This window comes from Schistocerca americana, chromosome 2, assembly GCF_021461395.2.
Source record: "Schistocerca americana isolate TAMUIC-IGC-003095 chromosome 2, iqSchAmer2.1, whole genome shotgun sequence".
NCBI lineage: Eukaryota > Metazoa > Arthropoda > Insecta > Orthoptera > Acrididae > Schistocerca > Schistocerca americana.
This window is the reverse complement of record NC_060120.1, coordinates 711,556,688-711,584,146: the sequence shown is the minus strand read 5'-3', so window position 1 is coordinate 711,584,146 and position 27,459 is coordinate 711,556,688. Positions and strand designations below refer to the sequence as shown.

Here is a 27,459-nt window from a genome sequence, read left to right as displayed (position 1 = left end):
TCGAAACTTTGACAAAAGCCTGTACCGAGCTACTGAGCGTCTCTCCTGCAGAGTCTTCCACTGGAGTTTATCTATCATCTCCGTAACGCTTTCGCGATTACTAAATGATCCTGTAACGAAGCGCGCTGCTCTCCGTTGGATCTTCTCTATATCTTCTATCAACCCTATCTGGTACGGATCCCACACTGCTGAGCAGTATTCAAGCAGTGGGCGAACAAGTGTACTGTAACCTACTTCCTTTGTTTTCAGATTGCATTTCCTTAGGATCCCCCCAATGAATATTAGTCTGGCATTTGCTTTACCGGCAATTAATTTTATATGGTCATTTCATTTTAAATCACTCTTAATGCCTACTCCCAGATAATTTATGGAATTAACTGCTTCCAGTTGCTGACCTGCTATTTTGTAGCTAAATGATAAAGGATCTATCTTTCTGTGTATTCGCAGCACATTACACTTGTCTACATTGAGATTCAATTGCCATTCCCTGCACCATGCGTCAATTCGCTGCAGATCCTCCTGCATTTCAGTACAATTTTCCATTGTTACAACCTCTCGATACACCACAGCATCATCTGCAAAAAGCCTCAGTGAACTTCCGATGTCATCCACAAGGCCATTTATGTATATTGTGAATAGCAACGGTCCTATGACACTCCCCTGTGGCACACCTGAAATCATTCTTACTTCGGAAGACTTCTCTCCATTGAGAATGACATGCTGCGTCCTGTTATCTAGGAACTCCTCAATCCAATCACACAATTGGTCTGATAGTCCATATGCTCTTACTTTGTTCATTAAACGACTGTGGGGAACTGTATCGAACGCCTTGCGGAAGTCAAGAAACACGGCATCTACCTGTGAACCCGTGTCTATGGCCCTTTTCGAAACCCATGCTGATTCCTACAGAGTAGAGTTCTAGTCTCCAGAAAAGTCATTATACTCGAACCACAATACGTGTTCCAAAATTCTACAACTGATCGACGTTAGAGATATAGGTCTATAGTTCTGCACATCTGCTCGACGTCCCTTCTTGAAAACGGGGATGACCTGTGCCCTTTTCCAATCCTTTGGAACGCTACGCTCTTCTAGAGACCTACGGTACACCGCTGCAAGAAGGGGGGCAAGTTCCTTTGCGTACTCTGTGTAAAATTGAACTGGTATCCCATCAGGTCCAGAGGCCTTTCCTCTTTTGAGCGATTTTAATTGTTTCTCTATCCCTCTGTCGTCTATTTCGATATCTACCATTTTGTCATCTGTGCGACAATCTAGAGAAGGAACTACAGTGCAATCTTCCTCTGTGAAACAACTTTGGAAAAAGACATTTAGTATTTCGGCCTTTAGTCTGTCATCCTCTGTTTCAGTACCATTTTGGTCACAGAATGTCTGGACATTTTGTTTTGATTCACCTACCGCTTTGACATAAGACCAAAATTTCTTAGGATTTTCTGCCAAGTCATTGCATAGAACTTTACTTTCGAATTCATTGAACGCCTCTCGCATAGCCCTCCTCACACTACATTTCGCTTCGCGTAATTTTTGTTTGTCTGCAAGGCTTTGGCTATGTTTATGTTTGCTGTGAAGTTCCCTTTGCTTCCGCAGCAGTTTTATAACTCGGTTGTTGTACCACGGTGGCTCTTTTCCATCTCTTACGATCTTGCTTGGCACATACTCATCTAACGCATTATGTACGACGGTTTTGAACTTTGTCCACTGATCCTCAACACTATCTGTACTTGAGACAAAACTTTTGTGTTGAGCCAACAGGTATTCTGAAATCTGCTTTTTGTCACTTTTTCTAAACAGAAAAACCTTCCTACCCTTTTTAATATTTCTATTTACGGTTGAAATCATCGATGCCGTAACCGCTTTATGATCGCTGATACCCTGTTCTGCGTTAACTGTTTCAAATAGTTCGGGTCTGTTTGTCACCAGAAGGTCTAATATGTTATCGCCACGAGTCGGTTCTCTGTTTAACTGCTCAAGGTAGTTTTCAGATAAAGCACTTAAAAAAATTTCACTGGATTCTTTGTCCCTGCCACCCGTTATAAACGTCTGAGTCTCCCAGTCTATATCCGGCAAATTAAAATCTCCACCCAGAACTATAACATGGTGGGGAAATCTACTCGAAATATTTTCCAAATTATCCTTCAGGTGCTCAGCCACAACAGCTGCTGAGCCAGGAGGCCTATAGAGACATCCAATTACCATGTCTGAGCCTGCTTTAACCGTGACCTTCACCCAAATAATTTCACTTTTCGGATCTCCATCAATTTCCTTCGATACTATTGCACTTCTTATCGTTATAAACACGCCTCCCCCTTCACTGTCCAGCCTGTCTCTGCGGTATACATTCCAATCTGAGTTTAGGATTTCATTACTATTTACGTCTGGTTTCAGCCAACTTTCTGTCCCTAGTACTATATGAGCGTTGTGACCGTTTATTAATGAGAGCAGAAAATGTCAAGAAAACGTCAGCAGAAACGCATGAGGTCCCTGGCCAGGCAAAGTGCGATGCCAAAACAGCGGGATTGGTAGCGCAAGTAGCACGAAAGGACGCATCAGTGGCCAAAGAACAAGAGGGGTGTAAGACAAGAAAGGCACTTGCAACTCTCCAAAAGCAAGGCAAAAAAATAGTCCAAGAAACGCAGGAAAAAATGAGTGAGGCTGCGAAGCGAATCGAACAGATAGAAATCAAACAGGCCGAAATCTCTGAAGTTAGAGATCAGCAGAGCCGAGTTGCCGCGCAACAAAACGAGTTGGCTAAGGACGTTCCGCAGGCACATGAGGAGGTCGCGCAATTGCAAACAGAATTTCGTCCGGTAGAGCGCCATCGAGAGCACCACAGAAGTGAAGAAAATGTTTTGCGAATCTCCGAACCGCTATATGAGGACACAGCCCCTGCACATGGGCGAATGCACGAGGAATATGCTCCTGCCGCGCAAAACGCGCAATACTGTAGAACACGCTCCGTCGGTAACACGCAGCATGTCCGAGGCCGAGCCGGAAAACAATTTTACATGTCTACGGAAGTCAGAAACGTTATTACGTGAATCTGACAACGCGTGGGGATACCATAACAGTGCACGAGGCTCGTTTGGGCACGGATACGTGGAATCATGCGCTGCAGACGAGAGCGAAAATTCGTACTGCGGATACGTCGAAACTTTCGACCACAAACGTTTCTTGACCATCCAGAACTTTCAAGTCTACAAGGAGGCAAACAGTGCATTGCATCCAAAGACCTGGATAGCACAGTACGATCACGTGATCACGTGGGCCATGGAACAGCGGTTGTGTTTCGCCAAGACTGTTGTCCACAGAATTGACGAACAGGACCTTGATGGGAACATGGTTTGGTTTAGCGACGAAGCCCACTTTCATTTGGACGGGTTCGTCAATAAGCAGACTTGGCGCATTTGGGGACTGAAAATCCGCATTTCGCGATCGAGAAGTTTCTTCACCCTCAATTGGTGCTGTGCAATGTCCAGTCACGGAATAATCGGTACGATATTCCTTGGTGGCACGGTGACTACCAAATGGCGCGTGAAGGTTATGTAAGATGATTTCATCCCCATTACCCAAAGTGATCCTAATTTCGACAATATGTGGTTCATGCAAGACGGAGCTCGACCCCATCGAAGCAGGAGACTGTTTGAAGTGCTGGAAGAGCACTTTGGAACAGCATTCTGGTTCTGTGGTACCCAGATGCCACTGGCATTGGCCTCGACTGGCAGCCATACTCTTCGGATCTGAACACATGCGGCTACTTTTTTTGGGCTATATTAAAGACAATGTGTATAGCAATAATCCCAAAGCCATTGCTGAGCTGAAAACACCCATTCAAGAGGTCATCGACAGCACCGACGTTGAGACACTTGTGCACGTCATGCGGTGGTGGTGGTGGTTTTTGGGGGAAGGAGACCAGACAGCGAAGTCATCGGTCTCATCGGATTAGGGAAGGACGGGGAAGGAAGTCGGCCGTGCCCTTTGAAAGGAATCATCCCGGCATTTGCCTGGAGCGATTTAGGGAAATCACGGAAAACCTAAATCAGGATGGCCGGACGCGGGATTGAACCGTCGTCCTCCCGAATGCGAGTCCAGTGTCTAACCACTGCGCCACCTCGCTCGGTCGTCATGCGGAATTTCGCTATTCGTCTGTGCCACATCATTGTAAATGAGGCCAGACATATAGAACACGTCGTAAACTAAAGCCGAATATCTGTAGTGACGTTTAAATGTTGAATAAAGTGTGTGCACGCTGTAGTTTGTAAGTAATTTACGTTTCTTGTCATGCAGTTCAATAATTGTCACCCTATGAGAAATGTACTACAATCCAATTTCTAGATGATATTTCGTATCCTACGGCTAATTTGTTTAAAAAAATATGACATCATTAGATTCTTTTCCACCAATAACGTCACGAGATTCTCTTTGTACTTAATAAGAACCCTCCAACTGACACATTTCCCAGTTCTGGGGTATAACAAATACATTGTAACATATATCCGAGTTTTTATAGGACGCATTGGAAGGGCATTTAAGACCTGTCTTCGTGAGCACTTGCTCAACAAAGACGGTGAAAATTCAAGTAAGTCAACTTCCGCAGAACATCTCAAAATCGAGTTGAAAATGGCTATAAAATGAACTTTTTGGAAGAGTTTGAAATATATAAACATTTGTACCTAAAATTCCAAGGATTTGTTGAATGACCAGCTTGCAAAAGCTTGAAAAAGAGACACTATTTCGAATGTATATCATCTCTAATAAAATGATAAAAAGTAGTCCATATTATACATAGATTCCATTATACTGTATACCTTATGTACTTTTAAATATGTTCCTTGCTGCTACCACAGTTTTACTACATTCATAAAAGTGACACACTTTCTGTAAATTATCAATCTGTGGTTATGACTGTCACACACAATACCTACATTTTTGGACACGAAACGGTGTTAGGCGTATGTGGAGAAGATATTGACATCTGCTAAACCAATATTAATAAGTTTTTATAATACACTTCTTGCACTTCGCGTAAATGTATGCCCAATTCTGATAATCTATATTACCCCAAATTTCGTAGGCTTCTGAACATGACAAATTGATCTGTCGAAACCAGCAAAGCAATTGGTGACTAAATTTTTTGTTCTGAAATATATGGCATAATACAGTTGCTGAGAAAACAATAGCTAGGAATAAAATCATGAAAGTACATTTGGCTCCACTAGAGTTCAAGAGATTGCACAGCCACTATGAGGGGTGGGAGGAGGGGGGGGGGGTGGAGGTGCAGTCCAATTTAGGTAACTTTCATCTTCTCATGTGGAGGACGTAACACTTTTTATTGTTCGGGATCAATTGCTTCTCTTCGCACCATGTAGAGATATAGTCTGACTCACTTTGTAACTGGGTTTTATCTCACTTTTAATGTTTACCACTGCGCTGTTAGTTGGGTGACTCTAAGTTAGCAGCAGAACTGCACGGCAGGAGTGATTGAGGCTAAACCAGGCCGGTACAGCTCATGCACGATACGGTGGCTGATGCAGAGTGACCAGTTTTCGTCCAAAGCACTGATCGAGTTGATTCGTTTGTTCGGAAGGGGAGGCCGATAAGTGTTTTCCACCTTTCGGCTGGTCAGTGATGACAGAATCGAGGCGCGCACCTTGCAGTCTTTCTCAAACGATTTTACAGAAACTATTTGTTAAAAAAACTTTATTTTTGCTTCAATTATAATTTTATATGTCAGGTTCATGATGATGTGCCCATAATTTCGGTCATGTGATATTCATGTGAAAGTAAGATAGTGCGTGTGCAATGAGAAATAGAGATCTCTATGATTTTGCGTTTGGTGCATGTTACATAATATGTTGTTGTGCATTAAGTTTTTCTAAGAGATTGAATTTTTCTTTAGACTTCAGTAGAGGTGTCCGTCACCAATCTAAAGAAAATTGTTCTGATGTAGCACACTCATTTGCGATCGCACCGCGCCAGCAATAAAGCCAGAGTGAAATATCTATAACATTCCTCAGTTTTCATAAATGATTTCAGATATCACAATGAGATTTTAGCAGATGGTAGCACACAAAGAGGAGAGTATTTTACCATATCGTTACTACGTAAAACTTCATTATTTACCGTGTTATTCAAACAACGACAGACTTTTCCGGTGAAAGAATGTAATTTTTAAGGGCCATCGATAGCTGGTAAAACGAGAAATGTTATGGGTTTTGGAACAACGTATGTGAAGACATTACACATTTTTTGTACCAACAATGTTGCTTTTTCATAAGCTTCTGACTTTACTTTTCCTCAGTTCCTCACTTAATAAACTTAATAAACCACTGTTTGTGAATTCTCTCGCATAATGCCTGCACAAAAAAAAAAGGGTCAAATGGCTCTAAGCACTATGGGACTTAACACCTGAGGTCATCAGTCCCCTAGACTTAGAACTACTTAAACCTAACTAACCTAAGGACATCACACACGGCCATGCCCGACGCAGGATTCGAACCTGCGACCGTGGCAGCAGCGCGGTTCCAGACTGTAGCACCTAGAACCGATCGGCCACACGGCCGGCTCTGTACAACATGTTAGTGAGGTGAGACAGGGTAATCTCCTCTGTCTTTTGGAAAAAAGAAGCAAATTTTGACATGGCAACCAGAGAAATCTGTAGATTTTACTCCATCTTCGTCACCCATGGCGCTTCTCTGAAAGTCACAAATGGTTAACAAGCCAGGCGAAAATAAGCGAAGCACTCCGTCTTCAGGCCACGAGTGGCCTACCGGGACCATCCGACCGCCGTGTCATCCTCGGTGGAGGATGCGGATAGGAGGGGCGTGGGGTCAGCACACCTCTCTCCCGGTCGTTATGATGGTATTCTTGACCGAAGCCGCTACTATTCGGTCGAGTAGCTCCTCAATTGGCATTACAAGGCTGAGTGCACCCCGAAAAACGGCAACAGCGCATGGCGGCGTGGATGGTCACCCATGATCTCACCGGAACCGGTGTATCCACTGCGGCAAGGCCGTTGCCTATCAGGCGAAAATAAATCGCTACATTTTCGGGAATTCTTCTTAGATACTAACGAAAACAGAGACGACAGAAGGTCTTTTTGAATGGTCATCTTGCATGAGTGGGTGTGGAGGGGCCCCACTTAATATTTACAAAAAATGTGAGAGTAGGCTTCAGTTTAGAACGGCACTTCGCCTCCAGCGTTCGGCATTTCTCCTACAGCGATCCGCCCCACCACTGCCGCTCTCCCCACACTTCTCCAGCCGACTGCGCATCCGGCGGCCACGGCCAGTGGTGTACATGTTCTGCTTTTAACCCGCCCATGCTTGCCTGGTGGCCAGGCGGGCAGGCCGCCGCGCGTTGTCAACCCAGCCAAGCCAAGCAGAACCCAACCCGGGCAGGCTGTGGGAAACTTGCTTGCCTGCCCATATTACTGGTGAGCTGCGCTACGCAGCCGTTTAGTCTGCGCGCGTCATTGTCGTATTATGAACGTTAATTAAAAGTTTTTATTTTACCTGAGCACCAAAAGACAAACCCCATTTCAGGTCAAAAAATATTGGGTTTTATCTGTAAATTCTTCCTTTACGAGTATATTTCGGGCTTATTATCTATATAAATAAAAATGAATTGCCAAATGTGTTGATAAGCGTAAAACTCAAGAACAGCTGGAACAATTCGGCTTTTTTTTTTTTTTTTGCTGTGTTCGTAATTCTCAGGACAAGGTTTTTATGAAATAAAATTTTGGAAAATCGACCGAAAAATCGGAAAATTTGAGAAAACCTGAAAGTGCGTTTTCATTGTGTCCGTGTGTTTGTATTGGATACAATCTTCACGAAATTTTGCACACTGTACCTTGAAACCAAGAGGAAGGTGACAGCCTATATAAAATTTCGTCGGGTGCATGGCAGGGGTTACTTTACCTAACGGAATTCGACAAATTGTACGTTTTTATTCCTATCTTGATGAAATTTGTCACACTTGATATTCAAAGCAGGATGAAGGGCGCTGTCTGCTTAAAATTCTGAATGGTGCATGGGAGAGGGTACTTTACTTACACACTTCTACACCAACGTACAGTTTTATTCGGATCTCGAAGAAATTTTGCACGCTTGACCATCAAGAGGAACATCACTGTCTACATAATATTTCGGACAGTGCATGGAATAGAGCACCTTACAAAAGAGTTTGACATCCTTTGCTGCCTCATAAACACACGAAAACGTTTCCCATGCGGCACTTGAGCTCTGTTTCGTTCAAATGGTTCAAATGGCTCTGAGCACTATGCGACTTAACTTCTGAGGTCATCAGTCGCCTAGAACTTAGAACTAATTAAACCTAACTAACCTAAGGACATCACACACATCCATGCCCGAGGCAGGATTCGAACCTGCGACCGTAGCGGACGCTCGGTTCCGGACTGTAGCGCCTAGAACCCCACGGCCACTCCAGCCGGCTCTCTGTTTCGTTACCAACATGTCTTCGCCAGTTGTCAATTTTTTTCAATCTCACTAAAGTTCGACCTATTCATTGTGCTGCACCCACCGTTGCGATAAATGAACTGCGGGATAACTACCTGGCTACTCTAGTCACGGTAGCTTGACAGCGCAATCTGTTGTCAGACGCAGCAAGCTGAACGGGTCCCGAGAAGCTTGGCAGGCCTGCGGGAACGCAAGTAGCCCGGGCTTGCGGGAGCCCAAGTCGGCCGCATTACCCACTATGCCTCAGTACACGCGCACTCTTGTGTTTACGTTGCGGCAGGCTGACCTGCATGAATGGTTGCAGAGGAGCTAGGGGCAAGCAGGCTGCAAGGGGAATTTGTACACCTCTAGCCACGGCACTTACTCACCGAAGCAGCCGAGCTCGTCCTCGCCGTGCGGGCAGTCGACGACGCCGTCGCAGACGCGCTCCTGCTCGAGGCGGCTGGGGCAGCCGCAGCCCGCCTCGTCGCTGGCGTCGCCGCACTGCACCGTGCCGTCGCACCGGCGCGCCGACGAGACGCACCGGGAGCCGTCCAGGCACCAGAAGCTGCCGGCAGGGCACTCGCCTGCAAAACACCCACAGTCGCCCCGTATCTGTCAGCGCCAATGACATCTCTCATTCACAAACACTTCCAATATGTCCTAAGCTTATTTGTTCGATCTACGTTCCTATTCTGCAAACCACACTGAATTGCAAGGCAGAGGGTACGTCCCAATGTATCACTTATTACGCTTCTTTCTGTTCCACTCGCGTACGGAGCGTGGGAACAACGATGTATAAATGTCTCTATGCGTGCTATACGCAGTCTGATCTTGTCCTCTCTATGGGAGCGATATAGAGGGTGTAAATTTTAAGTTGACAAACCAGAATAACTCGAAAATAAGCTTCACACTTAAAAAATGTGTAGAATCCAAAGTTGATTATTTTCGAGGGCGACATCTGCTAGTGCTACAAATTAGCCCACCACCCCTGCCCCCTGAGGTTGGGGGTGGGGAGGGGCAACTTTAAAATTTCACATGGGAACCCCCATTTTTGATTGCAGAATCTGATTCTACATTAAAAAACTACGCACATTTTGTCTTAAACATTTGTTTTGATTCTTGGTAGTTGGCGCTGTAATTCAAGAAAATCCATGTTCTCATTTTTGCGTGGAAAATGGTTACGGACAAATAAAAAATACTTATTTTAAAAAAATGGTTCAAATGGCTCTGAGCACTATGGGACTTAACTTCCGAGGTCATCAGTCCCCTAGAACTTAGAACTACTTAAACCTAACCAACCTAAGGACATCACACTTATCCATGCCCGAGGCAGGATTCGAACCTGCGACCGTAGTGGTCTCGTGGTTCCAGACTGTAGTGCCTAGAACCGCTCGGCCACCCCGGCCGGCCATAAATATTTACTTCGTAAATTTTGATTCACTAAAACTTTCCCTCTCCCCCCATAGGGTGGGGTTTGAGAGAGAGGAATCAGAGTTTTAAAAATGTTGACCCAAATATTATTTTCTTCAGCAGATTCCGATTAGTTTTGTTTGTTTGCTAGTCATGAGGCTACACAACTTTTAATTATCAAACAAATCATCTGGCTATCCAACTAAGTAACCAAGCATCCTACTTACTAACGAGTGAAGTCATTTTTTATTTATCCATAACCATTTTCCACACAAAAAATGGGAACATGGATTTTCTTGAATTACAGCACCCACTGTCATTTCAGATAATGGAATGTAGTCGAATTAAGTCGGGTGATGCTGAGGGAATTAGATTAGGAAATGAGATACTTAAAGTAGTAAAGGAGTTTTGCTATTTGCGGAGCAAAATAACTGATGATGGTCGAAGTAGAGAGGATATAAAATGTAGACTGGCAATGGCAAGGAAAGTGTTTCTGAACAAGAGGAATTTGTTAACACCGAGTATAGATTTAAGTGTCAGGAAGTCGTTTCTGAAAGTATTTGTATGGAGTGTAGCCATGTACGGAAGTGAAACACGGACGATAAATAGTTTGGACAAGAAGAGAATAGAAGCTTTCGAAATGTGGAGCTACAGAAGAATGCTGAAAATTAGATGGGTAGATCACATAACTAATGAGGAGGTATTGAATAGAATTGGGGAGAACAGGAGTTTGTGGCACAACTTGACTACAAGAAGTGACCGGTTGGTAGGACATGTTCTGAGGCATCGAGGGATCACCAATTTAGTATTGGAGGGCAGCGTGGAGGGTAAAAATCGTAGAGGGAGACCAAGAGATGAATACACTAAGCACATTCAGAAGGATGTAGATTGCAGTGAGTACTTGGAGATGAAGAGGCTTACACAGGATAGAGTAGCATGGAAAGCTGCATCAAACCAGTCTCAGGACTGAAGACCACAACAACAACAACACATCAAGAAACAAAACAAATGTTTAAGACAAAATGTATGTAGTTTTTTATGTAGAATTTGATTCTGCAATAAAAAATGGGGGTTCCCATTTGAAATTTTAAAGTTTCCTCCCGCCCCACACCCAGGGGGCTGCGGTGGCGGGCTAATTTTAGCACTAGCAGATTCCCCCCTCAAAAATAATCAACTTTGGATTCTACACATTTTTTCGTGTGAAGCTTATTTTTCGAATTATTCTGGTTTGTCAACTTAAAATTTACATCCTGTATAGAGGGTTGTTGTATATTCCTAAAGCCATCATTCAAAGGTCGTTCCTGAAACTTTGTAAGTAGGCTTTCTCGGGTTAGTTTACGCCTATCTTAAAAAGTCTACCAGTTCAGTTCTTTCAGCATTTCTGTGACACTGTCCTGTAGGTCAAACAAACCTGTCACTATTTGCCCTGACCTTCTCTGCAACGTTCAGTATCACCTGTTAGTCCTGTTTGGTACGGTTCCCATACACTTGAGCAGTATTCTAGGATGGTTCGCATTAGTGATTTGTAAGCAATCTCCTCTGTAGAATGATTGTATTTCCCCAGTATTCTATCAATAAATCGAAGTCTGCCACCTGTTTCGTTGACGACTAAGCCTACGTAATCGTTTAGTTTTGTGTCCCTACAACGTGTGACACCCAGGTATTTGTATGACTCGACAGATTCCAGTTGTGACTCACTGATATTATAGACACAGGATACTATGCTTTTTCATTTCGTGAAGCGCACAATTTTACATTTCTGAGCATTTAAAGCACGTTACCAATCTTTGTATCACTTTGAAATCTTGTCAAAATCTGACAGTATCTGTGCAGTTTCTTTCAGACTGTAGGTCATTTACAGATAAGTGTATCCGCTAAAAGTCTGAAGTCACTATTGCGGGAGCGCGCTGAAAAATAATACTTGCGAATTTCTTATAAAGTTCTCAATATCGGTCGCGGTATTACATTTTATGCGTATTATCGTTCGACTTTCCTGCTTCTACAAAGCAAGTTGCAACCCTCTGCCACTAGAGGGCTCCGAATTGTAGCGTGTAACTTGGCGGTCTGTAACATAACCATGCCGGTACGTTAGGAACAGTGTGCTGTAACCGAGTTTCTAACTGCAGAAAATGTGCCTCCAATTGAAATATGTGGAAGAATGACAGTTGTGTACGGCGATGATTGTATCGACATCATTAATGTGCGACGTTGGATTGTTAGCGCCCGTAATGAAGGAAATGGTGGCGCTACCCTTAACGTGTGTGAGAGAGCTTCATCTGTTTCCAAAACTTAAAGAACACCTTCGAGGGCTTCACTTTGATAGTGACGAAGCGCTGCAAGCAGAGATGAGGTTTCAGCTCAGTCAACAGAGTGAAACATTCCATTGTGAAGGTATCAACAAACTGGTCTCTCCCTGGGAGAAACGTGTTCGTCGCCAGGGCGACTATGAGAAAAAAATGCGTAGACACGAAGAATAAAGATATATAATGTTAATAAAGTTCGCTTTATTTATAAATTTTTACAAGTATTTCCATAAAACATTCTGGGGTTTTAGTTTTCAGCACGCTCTGGTAATATTGTCCACAAAATCATTAGCACGTAACATTAAAGGCAAGGGACCCAAATACTTCCTTGTCGTACACCCGAAGTTACCTCTTCGATGAATCTTAATATAACTTGGTGCGTCCTCTCTAACAGGAAATTCTCAATCCAATCAAAAATTTTGTTTGATATGCCTTACGATCGTACTTTTGATAATAACCGTAGGTGTGGTACTGAGTTAGATGCTTCCCATAAATAAAAAAAAACACTGCATCCTCCTGACTGCCTTAATCTATGGCTTTCAGTATGTCATGTGAGAAAAGTGCACGTTAGGTTTCACGTGATCAGTGTTTTCAAAATCCATGCTGGTTGGCATGGAGGAGGCCATTCTGCTCGAAATACCTCATTATGTTTCAGCTCAGAATATGCTCTACGATTCTACAACAAATGAATATCAAGGATGTTGCATAGCGTTTTTGTGAATCACTTCTGCTACCCTTCTTACAAATCACTAATGCAAACCATCCTAGAATACAGCTCAAGTGTATGGGAACCGTACCAACTACTTGGCACGGTTTTTTGGTCGAGGGATCTATGATATATTATAGTTAACAGACAGGCTAACTCAGCTGCAAATTGGGTATAGAATCAAAGGGATTGCATTGGGCCTAGGTGCTTTGTTTAGTTTCAACAATTTCAGCTGTTTCTCAACGCCAATGAGACTAATACCTATTTCACTCTTCTTTTCAGCGGTACGAGAGTTGAACTGGGGCAATACTCCTGGATCTTTCTCCGTAAAGAAACAGTTGTAAATATAGTGAAGCATTTCCGCTTTTTCTTTGCTATTCCTAGTTTCGGTTCGCGCCTTGCTCATGAGTGACTGAACATTAACTTTGGTGCTACTAACAGCCTTTATGTACTACCAGAATTTCTTTGGGTTTCGTGGAAGATAATTCGACTGTATTCCTCTTCGGGAGTCATTGAAGGCATCACGCACTCCTCTCTTGACAGCCAAACGCGAGCGGTGAGCGCAAAATGAACGATTTGACGCTATGGCCTTACGCGGAGCATGAAAAGGAACCAAATACATCTTGAGATCTACATCTATGTGTTTATCTACGGATATTCGCACCGTAATTACTTTTTGGTTAAACGTTAAAGGACAGTGTCAATACTATGATGATCTATTTTAGCATACGCGATCGATAAGAATTATTTAAATCCTTTGATTCGGAGTGCCATTATTAGGGTTCCGTGCCTCAGTCCGTAAAAACGGAACAGTTACAGGATATCTTTGTTGTGTATCTGTCTGTCAGTCTCGCAGACTGTCAGTAACCCATTTTCTCGGGAGTGGGTAGACATACCAAGTTGAAATTTATGTCACGTGTTGATGTCAGGTTGGTATCCCACCACTGTCTGGGCCGACTCCAGACTCCTCTTCGCTGGACATCGGGGCTCATGTCGAAGCGGTACTCATCACTGAAGACAATTCTGCTCCAGTCAATGATATTCCAGGCTGAAGACGTGTCTCGAAAATAAGCCGGACGTGGACCAACGCGTTATTCACTTGCTGAATATGTGAAGCTCTTTCTCTTGAATAAGTCGGCCAATTTTTCTGATATTGCAACCATTTGTTTGTCGATACACGTACACCGTATCTACCGACTTCCATCCCATTCGGATAATTCCTTCGTCCTTTATTTTTTCTTTACTTTTTTGTCCTGTAGTGTATTAAAAAAATTCAAAAGATAGTTTTTAATTGCAGTTAATCTGAGACAAATATAACATTGGTAGGTAGACTCTTACGTGTAAAGTGTAGTGTATGTGATTACCAGCTGATGATTGGTCATTCGGCAGCAGCTGGCTGAGTACTGGAGTCAGAAAGCGTTCCTGAGCAGCTTCACGAAGGCAGCGGGCAGTGCATGTATTACAGCAGCGGCCAGAGCTGAGCATGAGTATGTGTCTACCAGCTGTGACTCTAGCTGGTGGTATCGCGTACACACACAAGCAAAGTCTTTAGCGACCTCCAGATGTGTGCCTTACATAATGCCTAGCAGAAAAAAGCACTATCTCATCAAAAGAAACCGGATACCCGTATATAATGCCCAGCTGACCACCAGATGTCACCAGTGACAGACCCAGCTGTACAAAAGGACGCAATGAGTATTGCGTTGTCAATAAAGAAGCATTAACAGCAGAATGGATCAGTTAGGAGAGTTCAGTGACTCCGAACGTGGGCTAGTCATTAGATGCCACCAGAATAACAAAACCATCAGGAACATTTCGACCCTCCTGAAGCGGACTAAGTCAACTGTTGGTGATGTGATTGTGAAGTGAAAACGCGAAGGGACAGCCATAGGTAAATCGAGGCCAGGCAGACCTCATGTACTAACGGACAGTGACGGTCGAGCTTTGCGGAGGGAAGCTGTAAAAAAATCGCGTAAAACCAATGAAGGAATCACCTGTGAATTACAAGGTGCTACCAGTACATTTGTGTAGTCAATACTAAGCGACCCCTGAGGCAGTATAAACTGCGAGGCCACTGGACAGTGGATGACGAAAGTGAGTGATCCGGAGCGCAAAGTCACCCTGTACCCTGTGGCAATCTGATGAAAGGGTTTGAGATTGTCGAATGTCTGCAGAACGTTGCCTGCTAACACGTATAGTGCCAACAGTGAAGCACGGAAGAGTGGTGCTGAGGTATAGGAGTGTTTTTCGTGTGTTCTCTTGCCGGCCCTTGACGAAGAATGGACTGCGATTCCTCCACAGAAGTTTAGACACCTCACTGAAAGTGTTCCTAGCGGAATTCAAGTCGTAATAAAGCCAAAGGGAGGACACACTCCATATTAATGTCCAATAATAGCTAGTCGGATACTTTTGATCAGATCGTGTATGAGGCCTCACATCAAAGTCCCACACAAAGATAATCTCTCCCAGAGCAGTTTGTAAAATGTGTTTCCATCCGTCTGAGCGGCCAGTTCAGATTCACCATCTTGCCAATCAAATTAGTTAACAGCAACTTTTGTAAGTTGCGTAATGCCAACTTTTTTTCTCTCACTAAAAGAGACTTATTTAGCCCAAGAAAGTTCCACTCTGAACGAATGATGATATTATCTGAAATTATGTTTTGCTTCTCTGATACCTGAAAGCTCTGCATCTGGTTGTGCCATGCATTTGTCAGATGTTTCTGATAAGCGGGATTGTGCAAGAATTGCTTCCGCTGCAGCCCAGTTATACACCTTGCGTCAACGTCTGGTTCCCCTCCGCATATACAAACATAGCGTTAGTTATCCAAACTGTGCCGGCTTTCATAGCCACTCCGCATGTGACACAAGGTGGTTAAAAGGTCCGCGGAGTAGCTTAATATTGCCTCACCGAACACGAGAAGTATACGAGATTCATTTTAAGCTATGGCTCCTTACGTTACAAATATTGCAGCTCGTACAATACATTGCTGTCTGTTATACTGCGGTACTAGCCGCTCTTCTGGCTGACTCTATACTCGCTCATGAGCATATCATGCTCTTCTCAATAAACGTTTCTTTGCACCATCATCCTTCCAGCTACATCTCACGCTACATGTGTGTGGGTATCACACCTTCCAGCGACGTGTGTTTGATGGTCGTACTTGACACTCAGGATTCAACATAGGTGCTAATTTGTTCTATGGAAATCATGTGATCAGAAACAGCTGCTTGTCACATGCAGCACTCTGCTAATGAATTTGTATACTTTTGTCGTCAAGAACCATGTTCTTTCTCGGGCGATTGGAATCAACACTGACATACAGGGAAAAAAGTCACATCCAATGTACTGGGTAACAATTTGGAAGGGTCATCCAGCCTCATGCAGACCTGCAATGAGCTTTCAGTAAATTTACGTGGAATACATAATTCTGGTATGTCTACAACGTCTACCACCTCAGTATGATACTCAAACCAACAGACCACTGCATGTCAATAATGTACAGTTGTTAGTTCCTCAGCACGTTCATAGTCATTAACGAGATACCCACTGTATACATGGGAGGACACTGCGTCACTGCCCTTACTGTCCTATCATTCCTTTGGAATGAGTCGACCAGGGAGAGAGGATGGAAGGGGGGCTTCTAGCCACCTTGAGTCATAGAAGGTATCAGATTCAACACAGAAAGGTTCCCAAAATCATTTTAGCGTCTGGATATGGGAACTGGACGTAGACCCAGTTCTCGTTGTCGGGCTGTAGCGAATGTGATACATGCGCAATAATCGCATTTGGCAAAGGCATTTGAAAAATGGGTTACAACCAGACACAGAACTGGCAAATATCAGACAAATAAACATAACTGGAGATTAGTTATTTACAGAGTGTTCTAGCATGACATACTGACGCTAGACATCTCGGCACACACTTTCTTGCTATGTTTAATATAAAGTACTTCAACATTTGTTAGTACGTCATCCGAGACTGGTTATTTGTGTACATGACGTTCATCAGAGAGAATCCTAAACAGCTGACGTCTGTCCAAGTTCATCTCTGGCCGCAGCTGCAACTGCAAAATATCTATCGCCCACTGCCTTCATGTAGCTGCCTACAATGTACCAGTGACACATTTCCGACGTTGGGCAAAGGTGATATAAAAATAAAAAAGGTTACATAATGTCATACAGGTTTATTTTTCTTTGGGAGTGGGGGGTTGACCTCGTCAAACCAAGCTACAGTTTTCCGACTACAAAAGCATGCAGTACAAGTTATTTGTGGTGTAGACTCAAGAACGCCCCGCAGATGCTTTGCATGGAACTGTGGTTTCGAAGTACCACTTCACCGTATACTTACTCCTTGAAGAAATTTGTCATAAACATTGGGTTGGCGTATGATTTCGTAACATTTTTCCTTAAGTTTAAGGGATACACATAACACAGACTTTAGTCACCAATAATATATTCTCTTCCATTATTTACAAGTCTGCGAAAAAAAAATGTTCAAATGTGTGTGAAATCTAATGGGACTTAACTGCTAAGGTCATCAGTCCCTAAGCTGACACACTACTTAACCTAAATTATCCTAAGGACAAACACACACACCCATGCCCGAGCGAGGACTCGAACCTCCGCCGGGACCAGCTGATAACAGTCTGCGAACTCTGGGTAACTTTTCGATGCCGCGACTGCAGGAATCACGTGGTTTGGAAGCGAAGAACTGGTTGAGAGAGCATTTTCATACGGAAAGTGAGTTCCTTGAATGTTGTTTGATAGAAAGCGGAAAAGCTTACAATCTGCGGGCGCATGATCACGTGAATGAGGTGGATGCGGAATGACTTCCAAACCCAACTCCTGTGTTGTATTTTTTGAGAGTCTTGCAGAATGCGGACGGGAGTTACCGTTGAATAGCATCGCTTAACGCAGTCTTCCTGGCCGTCGTTCTTGGACTGCGTGATTTTGGCTTAGAGCATACGGTACCGATACATCCGATTTCTGAACATTCCCCATTGCATGCAAATGTCACACGATGGTGTAATAATCACATATCATCACATCCGCCAGTTATCGAGAGCACTAACGTAGGTCATTGTGGATTAATGCGTTGAAACGATCTCCATCAAACCCTGAAGGTCTTCCCGAACATGGAGGGCCACTATGTCAAAACGACCGTCCTAAAAACGAGAAAACCATTTTCTCGCCGTGCTCTGTCCAATAGCATTATCCCCATAAACGGCGCAAATGTTTCTGGACGCCTCCGATGCTCTCAACCCTCAACTGATATCAAACAGAAGAGTATGTTGGAAATATTCCGATATCTCCACTTGGCACTCCATTTTCTAGTGCCCGCAGCTCGATTCACTATAGAGAAATGACAATGTGTAAACTCAAAGAGCAATACTGAACTGTGGATAAAACATGACAATCGATTAATAAACCCAGTGCAACCGGAATACCAACATGAAAAATAAAAACGCTACGAACTTAATGCACCAACCTAATAATCTCTCTCTTTTTCAAACTAACTCATCAGTTCATGGAATCTATACCAGCAATGAGAATAACCTTCACAAAGATTTGTAGTTACTTTCATGCAGAAAGGTGTCCGTTATTTAGGAACATACGTTTGCAATAACTGGCCAACAGGAGCAATAACTTCAACTATTTGACAAGTTCAGTTTAAAAGGAATCTCAAGAATTTGTGGACGCTCAACTCCGACTCCATCGATGAGTTTCTTAGTAGAACCGACTTTTTTGTACATGCTTCCAATAGAACCAAATAATGCCGTCTATAAAATGTGATCTCTATATATCTTCAATGAAGTTATGTGAGCAATGTAGGTAACGTTGTAAAATGGTTTTTCTGATTGAGGAAGCGTATCAACAACAGCTTAAGAGTTATATCCACCTCACTGTATTGTACGTTTACATGTTCCGTGATAAGTTTGCTATCTTTTAAATGAAAAAATAAATATTTAAGACGTTGGCTGCCGCACATGCATGAAGACCTCACACGGCGTTGCGCGTGCGGTTCTGATGTGGCCGTCTCAGGGTGTTAAGATTGATTGACTCATTCCACATCCTCATGGACGATTTCACTTGTGATATTGGAAGGTACATTAGCAGAAGTTTTATTTGTAAGTAAATATTACATTTTCTTGTTAATGACACGCTGATATTCATGAGGATTACCTCAGTATGCATTTATGGAGCAAAAGGTGCATCTAATCTACTACTATTCCCTTTTTCGTCACGTAACAGTAACTAGGAGAATACTACCCCAATCATTTTCTTTAATATCCTTAGCATCTTATTGTTTCTTATTTTAACAGTGAGGGGAAGATTGTTTTGTAATTTACTTTTGTGAATACTGACTGAAATTAATTACCTGTGGTCTAAATTATAAGTTTTTCTGGAAAGAAAACTGTTGTAACGTACTCTGCCTACTCTCCTGCAACTGGCACAGCTAGTCCCTATATACAGGGTGTCCCAGCTATCTTGTCCACCCAAAATATCTCTGGAACAATAACAGCTATTGGAAAACGACTTTCACCGGTATCAATGTAGGGCTGGGGCCCATGAATGTACATATTTGGAAACATTCTAAAACGAAAGCATGTGTGTTTTTTAACACTAACTTCTGTTTTTTTAAATGGACCTCCTATATTTTTTCTTCATCAATCCATAGCATGACAAAGCACATACACAATGGCGTTGATTGCATCGCAATATTCCCATTACATCCCGAGATATGAAGACGCGAAGTTGACGCTTGAAACACCCGACATGCGCTGCTAGCGCACGTCCTGAGGCTCAGGCGTGAACCCCATGGTTCCCGTAATCGCGATGTGATTGACATGCGTAATCATACTTCCATACCTATCAAGAGGTCCGAAACGAATAGTACGGTCTGCTGCCATCCTGCATTAACGTCGTACATTCCAGCAGGTATTTATCCCATAGGCTAGGGGTGATGCGGTTCTGTAACATATCTGTGTACCGCAACGTTAGTCACGGTAAAGCAAGCAGGCAACCATGCCACGGAGACGCTCGTGCTCCTACAACCATACGAGTGAGTTTAAAGGGTCAAATTGTGGATGGTCCTTTCGGAGGACTGTCACCCAAATTGAATGTGTTGCGTCAGTTGTGAAACAATGCTGCTATCAGTGGTCTCGTGATCATTATCACACCCCCTAGACGAGATTCTGGACGTCCATAGAGCGCAGACGCTCGTCAGGATTGTCCTGTTGTGAGGGCAGCAGTGGCGGTTCGTACAGCCACCAAAACACAGATAAGAGGGCTTGTGGGCCCAGGCATGTCAACACGAACTGTTGCGGTCCGGTTGTTGGCAGTGCGACTACGGGAAAACAAAACTTGAGCCCATCTTCCACTCCTGCAGTAGTATCGACGAGGACGGCTCGACTGGTACCGCCATAGGATCAGTGGGAACGGCACACCGTTGCCTTCAGCGATGAAAGCAGATTCTGCTTGCTCACAAGTGATGGTCGTTTGCACTTGCGGCGTAGACCTGGTGAGCGCTGTCTGGTAGAGAGCATTCGGTCAAGACACACTGACCCCACCCCAGGCCTCATGGTGTGGGGGTGCGAAAGCTACAACTCTTGTTCACCTTTGGTGTTTCTGGAGGGGACGCTAACCAGAAGAATGTTGTTGGACCCTTTTTTTGCCTTTCGGGTAACAGAAAGGTGAGGTGTGTTCCAGCAGGAAAATGCTCGCTCACAGACTGCCGGTAATACTCAATGTGCTCTGTAAGACGTGCAGCAACTTTCTGCTCAGCACGATATCCGACTTAGCGGCAGGCGAGCACGTGTGGGGATATAATGGGACGAGAAGTGACTCTCGCGACTTGTGAACCAACAACACTTACAGAACTACGTGAACAGGTCGAGAATGCGTAGCACAACGTATCCCAGGACAGTATCCACCATCTGTACGATCGACGGGATGCCGGAGTCAGAGGCTGCATTGCCGCTCGTAGAGGTTATACCACGTATTAATATGTTTCAGCATAGGTCGACACGTGTTACCTCACAACAATTTGTGCTATTTATCTGTAAATGTAATCATTTCATGTACTCCATATGCCCTGTTGCAACATACATCTTGCGTGAACTGGAAACCTCTGAAAGGTCGTACTAATCTTTGTTACTTTAGCAATGATATATTGGTTCCGAAAGACGCTATGCGAATATCGTCAGGTCGGGAGAACATTTCTAACTGGTACGATGAAGAGCACTTATCTCTAAACAGAAAGAAATGTAAGGTGTTCACTTCACTAAAACTACCGACTGATGGACAGCTGTGTCAGACTATATACCACGGAAGGTCAGTCTATAGGTACCTGAAACGCAACGATGACGTATTTCCAGTGCCGAGGCCTCATTAGCTGCTACGATACTTGGAATTTTCAATTTGTCTCTCAAGGAGGAAGTTTTGTAACGCTAATATGCACTGGACTGGGATTGGGGAGTTCCATCACAGAGTAGACTGACAAAAGGACACAGCAAACATAATTATCCGTCATTATAGTCTTCCAGCCATTATTTTAACAAAAGAAGGATTGATATATTGTGCGTTCTAACAGGTCGCCGAAAGCATGGCGAACACCTGCGGACTGTGATACAAAATAAAAGACAATGAATAACCTTATTGTAAATGTGAATGATGCTCTTCGTCTGATCGCTATGTCGTGAGTACCACTTGATAATGTTTAAGAGTACGTTTGGTATATTTGATCAGAGAACTACTGTGTGGTATTGAAGGAGTTGAGAAACCATTTGAATCTGCATTTAAAGACATTGTTGCAATGTGTGAGGGATTTTATTTTCGTCGTTAGATTTCTAAAAAGTTTTATACCTCTTATTTAAAGTTTCAGTTCTACTTAATTTATACTATTGCCGCGTTCTCCACTTTCTACTTACTGAGATTGTACGACAAATATATGAGAAAGTTGGAAAGCACCGGGCTGTCTTGTATATTAATTTGGATTCTAGACTGTACTCTATCCCACGCATAGTCGCTTCCTATACAAGCTGCAAGCTTATGTGCAATATTACCTCGGGTTGCAGTACAGTGTCCATTTATTCTTAAATGTGATATTTCACTTCATTTAAAGTCTTTACATGGCGATCAGACGAAGAGGATCATTCACATTTACAATAAGGTTAGCCATCGTCTTTTATTTTGTATCACAGTCCGCAACAGATCCTCAGGTATTTCCTCTATATTTCCCTTGGTCGGATTTGCGGCCGCTTTCCTCTGGGAACAAAAGTGAGAAATTTTATAGGTCATCGTTGGTGTCTGAGTGATGTGGGCTTCCTAACAAGGTCAATAGTGTTCAGACTCTTGCGTATTTCATCCAGTTCACGAGTGTACAGTAAGCGCCATTATCCAGTACTTCCATCTTAACTTGCCCGAAGATGCTGGAGTTTACGCTCAAAAACAAGATGGTTATAGAAGTCCTGTTTCTGCATACTACAATCCCACAGCCATACAGTATCACTGGTACGATGGACGCCCCGCATATCTCGAGTTTGAATTTTGCTTGACAGACAGTGTGGCTCTGAGCACTATGGGACTTAACTGCTGAGGTCATCAGTCCCCTAGAACTTAGAACTACTTAAACCTAACCAACCTAAGGACATCACACATATCCATGCCCGACGCAGGATTCAAACCTGCGACTTTAGCGGTCGCGCGGTTCCAGACTGTAGCGCCTAGAACCGCTCGGCCACTCCGGCCGACAGACAGTGTGACTTAAATGATAGACTAACAATATCATTTGCCGACTTGACTCTGATCTGCCTGGCATAATGTGCCCTCGGTGAAAACTTCAAGTTGCTTGAGTTCTTAGATCGTTTGAGAGCACCATCTTCCTACTATCGGTGGCTGGAGTGGAACTCTGGCCCCTGGCATGGTTACTGCTAGTGAAGTTTTCTGTTTACTATCCATTTGTGGGGAGACCAATTCAGCACATTGTAATATCAGAGATCTTACTCGTACATGTTCTTCCTAGGATCTAGACAAAGTGGATGATCTTCATGTGCTAGAAAGTGACGTTCGTATCTCCGACTTGAGTAAAATTGAAATTATTCAGAATGCTTCTTTAATTATTCTATTTAGGTACAAGATCACAATGCTAAACACTGCCCTTTGTATTATTTAGGTATACTGGCTGGTTTAGTAAGTTTTTTTTAGCTATTTCGGACTTGTCAAAGCTTTTCTGGTGAATACTGTCATATGTCTTTCTGAAGCCAAAAATAAAAAAGAAAGAAAACGCAGGCATTTGCCATGCTTTCGGCGACCTGTTGGCACACACAATGTATCAAACCTTCTTGTTAAAATAACGGCTGGAAACCTGTAATGACAGCTAATTATGTTTACCAAAGATTTACGAACAAACCTGTTTGCTTTGGTTAATACTTTCCGTTTCCATTGCGAGTACATATCATACTATACTGTTTCAATATCTTTAATGATTACAAAATGCTTCCAACGGGTTATAGATTATTTAATGGCTACTTAACTATCCCAAAATATATTCCTAGAGAAAAATCATGCAACATCATTTTACAAAATATTTACAAGATATAATCTTAAGTACCCATAAAGATGTTAGAAGATAGTTTATTAGAGACAGATAAGAAGGCGTTAATTTCTTTGGTTAAGGATTCACCCACGAAAGCCAGAGTTAAGCATTCACATAAACAGTTGAAACCCGTTAAATTTTTACAAATATACATTAACCCAGTGACATCGTTATTTTAATTTCTTATTGTTACTTCCAACGTATCTAGTTCAAGCTTTGTAACTGCCTTTCTGTCTTTTTAGCGACGTATTCCCAAAAACTGTTGCCACTATACCTTTCCCTGTAGACGTAAAATGTACTTAAAAAGTATATTTCTTTAAATAGCTGAACATGTATGATGGGCGCTTGTGTTTGTATGGACGAATAAACGATCTGTTTTCAGTCCTGAGCCACTTGGGTGATTTCATACATGCCATGAATGACGTTACACCTCGTATTCATTCGTAGTATTACCCTCCACTGCTTAACTCACCATTCTCCTTTGAGTTATTAACGCTCCTTGGCAATTTCTTGCGAACTATTGTAGAAATTATTGCAGCTGTCAGTGGTGCAACGGGGGACTAATGGGTGTTAATTTGGGATTCGTTTAATGCTGAACGAGTCTTTCGCTGTTTTATTATATAATAGTATGTGTAATCATTCATATTGACGTTTCAGAAGCATAATTTCGCTAACCGTCGAGGCGAGTTTGAAGTCAGTGTATCAGAATCTGAAGTAGATTTCATGAATATAACCTAAACCACTTTTTCTGTTACTAGCAGCTCAGAATAGCGTAACTTGTATTATGAGTTGAAAAGAAGTTGGCGTTTTTCTAGTTACAAGGAATTTAATCGTTTATCACTTGCCTTTTGATCGCATTGAGAAGTTATTCACTGAACTGTTGAAAAAGAAGACGGTTAGCCATAAACTTTTAAGAATATGTATTTTACTGTCAAGATCCAGTATGGATAAAATAGATTAATTCCTGTTTTCAGTTTTGATCTTTTCCCAGATGGATGTAGTGATTTACAATTACAAATCGCCAAGTATTTATTTCTTGAGCAGATGATTGTCGTTCACACCCATTATCTAGTATTTTTACGACAATGTAAATACAGTGCCTACCCTTGATGTAAGCCACTCAACTGCGGCCGGAACTGCTTTATAAAACATGGCCATACATCCGGAGATGTCTCACTGAAGATGAGAATAGTCACGGAAACCTGCACTCGCAGATACTGATCGTAGTCTTAGCCCTTTTGACACATACTTTTTGGTGTGATCTTTAAAGGATAGAAAGTTTTCTGTTTAGTTCCACTGTCTTGTACGTAAGCAGTTTGTTCTGCAAAACTTTGAAAGCTGGACCGTTGTCAGTTTAGTTACAAGTGATTGGTGACGGTTCTTCAGTTTCTGAGCGTGTTTATCAAATATTAAACATTGTCGTTTCCCAAACTTCCATCCCTGGTCTACAGTTTTTGAACACTATTATGGATTCAGTGTATGCGATTACAATTAAAAAAGAGACAATAAAGGTAAATGAAATAGTATCATCACACTAGAATATGTGAGTGGAGCCGCAACTGTAATTTCAAAATGGACAACTACGGTCAGCATTAAAATACTGACAAGTTAACGACCTGTTTCGAACCCATGGGAAGCCATTACCAAGTCTTTATCCTTAGACGGGGCCGAAACAGTTGGTAGCTTTACGAATAAAGTGTTCGCATCTGGGGTGTATTCATCGTTAAATGAAGTAGTGTTACTCCCCGTCCTTTGAGAGTTTCTTGTAGGTGTGTAAGGTAGAGTCGTTGGAATGACAATTACATTACATCCTTTAGCTGAAAGCTTTGTGTTTTGTCAAAGTTATCCGTACGGCAGCACTAATTAAGCTGTCATTATTGAACCAACGCACTACATGAAAGGGAAAGGTATAGTATGCATACCTAGACAGTGGATCAGATAACATTAGGCGGAGCCAAAAGTAAGGTAATTTGACTTTTTTCAATATATTTATGTTAACAGTTTCTATCTTCAGTCTAGAATATGATCCACCCTCTTGGTAAACAACTGACGGAATGTGCAAACAGTAAGTTGACAACAGTGTGAAGTAACATGAAATGTATTTCAACTAAGGACATTACAAGCAATCCAAACAGTATTAGTCACACAAAGTCCACATGTAGCAGCCCATAAAATATTTCCGGTGATATTTTTACACATCAAGATAACATTGCACGTTACATGGTGACATTACTGTTCAGACTTGAAGAAACACACAAGATAATCAAATGCATATTGCATTGTAAGGATGAGAGCAGTATCACGTTAGCACTCGGCAGATTATGGCAAACGAGAATGAAGATCGTTCAGAATACCACTAGAGGTAGAAAGTACGTTTCTGCCACTTGGTGACTGAATAATACCAATTCGTACATTGTTCACATTACGCAATTTAGCTTTCTTGTTAAACAAAATTTTATGTACAGAAACAATATGATATTCCATCCAAGATGCATACCTTTTACTATTTTAATATTTTTCGCAAATTTAATTAAATACAATAAAGGCATAGGCATTTTGTGAAGGTATTTACAATAGTGAATAAACACGAAAAACAATCACTAAAAAATCACAGATTGCATGAAATTTCTTACGCTTGTGAGCACTGTTCATTATGAACAACAATTTAAAAAATACGTAATTTAAACTAACGCCTCGAAAAGGCTGTGGCACGTAAATAGTTTGGGAGTTGCGATATGTCACCTGCTTCTAGAAGCATTGCCGCCGGTGCTAGAGAGAACACGCACGGTTGGGGTGACAGCGAGGCCCGACAGAATAGCGGCGTGCGTACCTTGCAGAGGGCGGATCTCACTCGCGAACCGCTGCTTGTCTTCGGTGTCGTGTTTCTCAGAAGCGGCGTTGGCCCTTTGACTTTGGCCAACGGCGTCCGTCGTTCCGCCACAGCAGGGATCGCGAGTTGTCGCGTTTTGGCGGTGTTTCGACCCAGTGGCTGGAGCCTGCCACACACTAGTGGAGTCCGCAGGTGGTGCAGGCGCCGACGTAGGCTGATTCTGCGATTGCTCGAACGGCTGGCTGTCTCCGGATGCCTCCCCGAGTCCGCTCTTCCCCTCGCCCAAGTGGCTGTCCCTAGCTGACGAAGGCGGAGCTCCCACAAGAGGCCTCTGTGTGAACACAGCTTCCCCTGCGGTGGTTCGTTGCTTTACACCTGCCTCTTCACTTTTTGTCGTTTGAACCTGCAGCACCGCACTCTGCTGCAAGTTAGTTGCTGCGTCGACTCCAGCTTGACCGTGGAGCCTCCAGTTGAGGTAAGGCTGGAACAGAGCTGTGTGGGAGTGTAGAGGGACTTGCTGTTCTGGAGAGGGCGGCGCCCAACCGCAGATGATAGGCTGCAGTAGTGGCTGCTGCTGTTGCGCCGTCTGCGGGCGCGGGGCGTGCTGCCAAGGCAGGCCTGCGCCGCTGTAGTAGTTGTACACGTTCTGCTGGTGGTGCAGCACCGGCAAGTCCTGCAGCACACACACCAAAACGTCACGTTAACGACTTCAATAAACACAAAGACCACTTGCTGTAAACATAAAACTTCTCGAAATACACTGCCCAAGCACATTGAATTTAACACGTTTCTTGTAGTGACCATTTTCGCAGCAGCTGTATATAAATTGCAGTTGTTTCAAAGAAAATGCCTCTTTGCATGCTGCACATCGAAATTTTTAATTATGCACCCAGACGCGTTTCGTCTTTTTTTACAAGGCATCTTCAGTGGGTGTCTTGAAATATTACATGATTTGTCCAATTTTACACATAGGTTAAGGTTTCACATCTAGGTTATAGATTCAAAAACAGTTCCTTAACTTTTTTTATGAAACGGAAAGGTACTTACAGGTAACTTCTAATTCATTGCATCTAAGCAAACTCCTTTTTCTCATCTGGCAACCAGGTGGACATCTTACAGTTCACTGTTTACGTTACACATCAC

General features: G+C 43.0%; 2 protein-coding genes across 2 annotated transcripts in view; both read right to left on the bottom strand.

Moving 5' to 3' along the window:
• Positions 1-26,138, bottom strand: part of LOC124594367 (serine protease nudel) — a 184,126-nt gene extending 157,988 nt beyond the window's left edge. The window contains exons 1-2 of the mRNA XM_047132735.1: positions 26,120-26,138; positions 8,858-9,055 (exon numbers count right to left, since the gene is read on the bottom strand). Coding sequence (XP_046988691.1) covers positions 8,858-9,055; positions 26,120-26,138 — 217 coding nt within the window. The remainder of the gene's footprint in view (positions 1-8,857; positions 9,056-26,119) is intronic.
• LOC124594366 overlaps positions 25,638-27,459 on the bottom strand; it is a 184,487-nt gene continuing 182,665 nt past the window's right edge. Inside the window, exon 10 of the mRNA XM_047132734.1 lies at positions 25,638-26,989. Within this exon, the coding sequence (XP_046988690.1) occupies positions 26,225-26,989 (765 nt within the window). The 3' untranslated portion in view covers positions 25,638-26,224. The remainder of the gene's footprint in view (positions 26,990-27,459) is intronic.